This window comes from Bos indicus, chromosome 12, assembly GCF_029378745.1.
Source record: "Bos indicus isolate NIAB-ARS_2022 breed Sahiwal x Tharparkar chromosome 12, NIAB-ARS_B.indTharparkar_mat_pri_1.0, whole genome shotgun sequence".
NCBI lineage: Eukaryota > Metazoa > Chordata > Mammalia > Artiodactyla > Bovidae > Bos > Bos indicus.
In genome coordinates this window covers 76,190,836-76,196,835 of record NC_091771.1, presented here as the reverse complement: position 1 = coordinate 76,196,835, position 6,000 = coordinate 76,190,836, and the positions used below count along the sequence as shown (strand labels likewise).

Genomic DNA, 6,000 nt, shown 5'->3' with positions numbered 1-6,000 from the left:
CCTCCCGGTGTCCCACATCCTCGGGCCGAGAGCCTGAGGTCCCGGTGGCGGGACCCGCCAGGGCACCAGCCAAGCTCCGCACTCCGGCGCCGCCTTGCACGTACGTGGCCCAGGGGTCCGCCCTCGGGGGCTCCCGGGACGGCGGCGGAGCGCTCGGCGCATGCGCTCGGCACCCGCCAGGCCCCGGCCCGTGTAACGGACTCGCGCTCCCCCCACCGGAAGTGGGCGGTCGCGCGACGGGAGGAGCCGGCGGTAGCGTGGCGGCTGTGGGCTGAGGGCGCCGGGTCTGAGGGGCTCGCGCTTCCTTGTCCGCACCATGGCAAAGGCCGCCGGCGTAGTGCGGCTGCTCTTGGGCTTCATGGCGCTCTGGCTCTCGCTGCTCGGAGCCCGGACGGCCTCCGCGTCCAAGGCGGTGACGGCCCACTTGGCCGCCAAGTGGCCGGAGACCCCGCTGCTGCTGGAGGCCAGGTGAGGGAGTGCGGGCCGGACCCTCCGCCGAGCCCGCGCGGAGGGAGGGTGCGGCGGGGCTATGGGCGCCCCGGGACCTCGACGACGCCTCGGACGCCTGACCTTCAGAGCATCACCTCCTCCCCTTGGTACCCTGGGCGCCGCACTCACTTGCGGCTCCTTTTCCCCTCCGTTCCTACTTGGCCTCACCCACGGGTTTGAAAATTTTTAATTCCTTTGGATTTTCTTAGCATTTACGTGAGAGAAAAGGAAGACTGGGAGGTGGACTGTGGCGTTTAGTGCAAGCTCTGCAATTGATGGAGGCAGTTCTAGTTTTTAGGAACCGGTATTTGAAGCACCTAATTTCTCATACGATGGGTTTCTATGGAGAAGAGAGCGTCCCAAAGCTCTGATTTGTTTCTGAATCTCCTCAGTTGGAGTTAGTGCATAAGGTATCATGTACCTTATGTGGAGAAACAAAACTGGGAGATAATTTTAATCTTAGTATTCCAGTAGTTAAACAAAATTTGAATTTTCTTTTTCCTTTTTTAACCGGCATGAAGTTTTGTTGGCGTGAAGTTTTAATGCCAGTTGCTTTTGTATTAATACTTCACCAGAGCCATAGCTTTTGGTTCCAAAGAGTCTTCATCACCTCCGTGAAGTTGCATATATAAGATACGAAAACAGATTTTTTTAATTGAGCTATAATTTATGTAAGGTATTAGTTTCAGGTGTGCAACATAATGATTTGATGATGTATTCACATGGTGTGAAATTATCACCATGGACATAAGTCCAGTTAATATCTGTCAGCACACATAATTACAAAGGTTTCTTTTCTTGTGAGGAGAACTTTTAAGATCTCTCTTGGCAGCTTTCCAATATGCAGTTCTTTAACTATAGTCACCATGCTGTACGTTACATCCCCATGACCGATTATTTATATTGTAGCCAAAAATTTGCACCTTTTGACCACCTTCACTCGTTTCTCCCACCTCCCTGCTTCTGGCACCCAATCTGTTCCCTGTATAGGAGCTCATTTCCTTACTGTGTTACGTTTGTTTTAAGATTTCATAGGGTATTTGTCTCTGACTTATTTCACTGAGCAAAATTCCCTCAGGTCTGTCCAAGTTCTCACAAATAGCAGTATTTTCTTTTTTTATGGCTGAATAATACTCGTCTGTGTACATTTTCTGCACTCTCCAACAGCCCCAAATGCTTCTCCAGTGTCCCCCACAATTTCCCTTATAAGGGGAACTGACCTTCAGGTCCCCCACCCTCCCATGTGCGGGTACAGTCCTGCTCACTCTCCTTTTTTCCCACTTCTCCTTTCATCCTGCCGAATTTTGCATGGATCTGTATACTCCTTTCTAGTGGTCAGGGACTCTTGCCCACTCTCAGCTGATGTTCTGCAAGACCTTCTGTGTCTGAAGGGGTATTCCTGATACATCCATGGAGAGAGATGCACTCCATGTTCACCTGCTCCTCTGCCATCTTCCTGTCTCTACATTTTCTGTATTCATTTATCATTCAGTGGATTCTTAGGTTGTTAACATATCTTGGCCATTGTAAATAATGCTGCACTGAACATAGGACTGCCTGTATTTTAGTTATGGTGTTTTCACCCAGAATTGGAATTGCTGGATCATATGATAGTTTGTAAAAATTTTTTTTATCTTATTTTTTAACTTTACAATATTGTATTGGTTTTGCCATATATCGAAGTGAATCCACCACAGGTATACGTGTGTTCCCCATCCTGAACCCTCCTCCCTCCCCATACCATCCCTCTGGGTCATCCCAGTACCCCAGCCCCAAGCATCCAGTATTGTGCATCGAACCTGGACTGACGACTCGTTTCATATATGATATTATACATGTTTCGATGCCATTCTCCCAAATCATCCCACCCTCTCCGTCTCCCACAGAGTCCAAAAGACTGTTCTATACATCAGTGTCTCTTTTGCTGTCTCATATACAGGGTTATTGTTACCATCTTTCTAAATTCCTTATATATGCGTTAGTATACTGTATTGGTGTTTTTCTTTCTGGCTTACTTCACTCTGTATAATAGGCTCCAGTTTCATCCACCTCATTAGAACTGATTCAAATGTATTCTTTTTAATGGCTGAGTTTGTAAAAATTTTTGATGAACCTCCAAACTGTTTTCCATAGTGGCCTTATCTGTTTACATAACCAGCAAGGGTGCACATGGATTCCTTTTTCTCCACAGCCTCACCACACTTGTTATCTCGTCTTTTATATTTATATGATTATATATATATAATTTTATTTATTTTTGGCTCTACTAAGTCTTTATTGTTGCATGGGCTTTTCTCTAGTTCCTGGGCTCTAGAGCACAGGCTTAATAGTTGTAGTGCATGGGCTTAGTTGCTCTGCGGTACATGGGATCTTCCCAGATCAGTGATCAAACCAATGTCTCCTGCATTGGTAGATGGATTCTTTACCACTGAGCCACCAGGCAAGCCCATCTCTCTGTTTTTTTTTTTTTGCTCTTGTTGTTGTATATGGCCTTTATTATGTTGAGAAGAGAGAGGCTGCCCACTCCAGTATTCGTGGTCTTTCATGGTGGCTTAGACTGTAAAGAATCTGCCTGCAAAGCAGAAGACCTGGGTTCAGTCCCTGGTTTGGGAAGATCCCCTGGAGGAGGGCTTGGCAACCCGCTCCACTTTTCTTGCCTGGAGAATCCCCATGGACAGAGGAGCCTGACAGGCTATACAGTCCATGGGCTTGCAAAGGGTCAGACATGACTGAGCAACTAAGCACAGCACATGTTGAGGACATTCCCTCTATACCCATTTTGAGTTTTTTCATCTTGATACTGATTTTTTTTCAAATGCTTTTTTTGTGTGTGTGTCTATTGGCCACCTCATGCAAAGAGTTGACTCATTGGAAAAGACTCTGATGCTGGGAGGGATTGGGGCAGGAGGGGAAGGGGATGACAGAGGATGAGATGGCTGGATGGCATCATTGACTCGATGGACGTGAGTCTGAGTGAACTCCGGGAGTTGGTGATGGACAGGGAGGCCTTGCGTGCTGCGATTCATGGGGTCGCAAAGAGTCGGACACGACTGAGCAACTGATCTGATCTGATCTGATTGGGATGATCATGTGATTTTTATCTTTAATTTGTTAAGGTGGTGTTTCACATTTGTATATTTGTGGGTATTAAACCATCCTTGCCTCCCTGGAATAGCTTGATTATGCTGTATGATCCTTTTAATGTATTTAATTTGCTAATATTTTGTTGAAGATTTTTGCATTTATGTTCAGCAGGAATGTTGACCTTTAATTTTCTTGTGTCCTTTTCTGGTTTTGGTATCAGAATAATGCTGGTCTTATAAAACAAGTTTGAGAGTGTTTTATTTTGGAAGACTTTGAGGATTGATATTCTTTATTTTTTAAGTTTATTTTTAATCGAAGGATAATTGCTATACAATATTGTGTTGGTTTCTGTCATACATGTTTGGTAGAATTCAACAGTGAAGCTATCTGGTTTTGGACTTTTGTTTATTGGGAAGCTTTTGATTACAGATTCAGTCTCCTTACTAATAATAAGTCTGTTTGGATTTTTCTATTTCATGGGTCAGTCTTGATAAGTTGTATGTTTCTAGAAGTTTATTCATTTCTTCTAGGCTGCCCAGTTTGTTGTTATTTAATTGTTCATAGTAGTCTCTTACGATCCATTAAATTTCTGTGGTATAGATACATCTGTATAGATGTTACAATATATAGATATTTAGATGTAGTATAGAAATTACAATAAAACAGTTTTTATTAAACAAAATATTCTAGTTTAAAATATGTCCTATTCCTCTACCTTTTCCCCAGTTTCTTCCATACTTTGCATGGATATGGTCTCACACTCAGTTCCAAATCAGTCTAACTTCTTCCAGTATTAGACTGGCAGTTGGAGTGTTTCAATTTCTACTTGCCTCAAGGGTCTGAGAACTGGAACTCCCATAGAATGCTCTAAGGAGCATCCCTGGGTTCTTCACAGTCTAGTCCCACTCTGATGTACCAACCCCATAACTTGTAGTGGGTTGAAAGGTGGCTTCCAAAAAGATATGTCCACATCCTAACCCCTGGAACCTGTGAATGTTACCTTATTTGGAAAAAGGCTCTTTGACAATGTAATTAAGGGTCTTAAGACATGATTCTTATGGATCTGGATGGGTGCTAAGTCCAATACGCTTATAAGATACATAAGAGAAGACACAGGAAGAGGAGGACATATGAATAGAGACAGAGATAGGATTGATGTAGCCACAAGCCAAGGACCACCTTAAGCTTTCAGAACGTGGACGGCTCTCCCCTAGAGCCTTTGGAGGGAGTGTAGCCCTACCAATACCTTGATTTTGGACTTCTCCAGAACTGTGAGACAATAAGTTTCTGTTGTTTTAAGTCACCAAATTTTTGATAATTTATTACAGCAGCAATAGGAAACTGATTTGATTTTGTACCTTGAAGTAGGGTACTGCTGTAACAAATACCTAAAAATGTAGAATTATCTGTTGAATCTGACAGAAGCTGGAAGAGTTTTGAGAGGCAAAAAAAGCCTAGATTTTCTAGTGGTAGAAAAAGCCTAGATTGCCTTGAGGAGACTGTTGGCAGAAATACAGAATACTGGAGTGGGTTGCCATGTCTCCCTCCAGGGGATCTTACCAACCCAGGGATGGAACCCAGGTTGCCCACATTGCATGCAGATTCTTTACCATCTAAGCCACCAGGGAAGCCCAGGAATGCTGGATAGCCCAAGAATACTGGTAGCCTATCTCTTCTCCAGGGAATCTTCCTGACCAACGAATCAAACCAGGATCTCCTGCATTGAAGGTAGATTCTTACCAGGTGAGCTACCAGGGAAGCCCTAAGACATTTATAATTTAGTACTATTTGCTAGGGATGTTTATAGGCTGGTGAGATTAAATTTTTCAACACATATACCATAACTTAAACATTTAAACCGTATTTATTCCACTGGTGTTGCTCTTACTGAAAATATTTTTTGAAATAACACTTATAATTACTGTCCAGCTCTTTAGTATGTGTAAAATCATCCTCTACGGAAATTTTTTTTTTATCTATGTTAGAATAGATAAAATTCTTTTGGGAAGAAACCTTGTTATTTGGTGCTAAAGAGTCGGACACGACTGAGCAACTGATCTGATCTGATCTGATTATATAAAACAAGTAAACAAACTGGAAATACCAGAATTCTGGATTTTTTTTCCTTTTAAAAATTTTGACCAAAGTAATAACTTACATTTTTGGAAGGTGAGATGCTGATTTAGATGGTCTGTCAAGGATATTTTCTCCTCTAAGAGTAGTGACTGGCAAATTACCCATGAAAGTAATTCAAGAAGCGTTCTCAAAGTGTTAGAGCAGTGGTAGAGTGAAGGAGTAATTGTAAGGGAATACTTTAGTAAGGTGATGACTTTGAAGGATCATACTCATATGTATAAATTCTGACGTATGGAAGAAGTGTTTTTCCCATAGTTGCACAATATATGAGCATTGTCAATAGTGTTTGGT

At 43.1% G+C, this 6,000-nt stretch overlaps 1 protein-coding gene across 4 annotated transcripts in view; it reads left to right on the top strand.

The window, feature by feature from the left end:
- The first annotated feature begins 229 nt into the window (after positions 1 to 229).
- UGGT2 (UDP-glucose glycoprotein glucosyltransferase 2) overlaps positions 230 to 6,000 on the top strand; it is a 152,012-nt gene continuing 146,241 nt past the window's right edge. For all 4 annotated transcript variants that reach the window (XM_070799909.1, XM_070799907.1, XM_070799908.1 and 1 more), the window contains exon 1: positions 230 to 468. In XM_070799909.1, the coding sequence (XP_070656010.1) occupies positions 317 to 468 (152 nt within the window). In that variant the 5' untranslated portion in view covers positions 230 to 316. The remainder of the gene's footprint in view (positions 469 to 6,000) is intronic.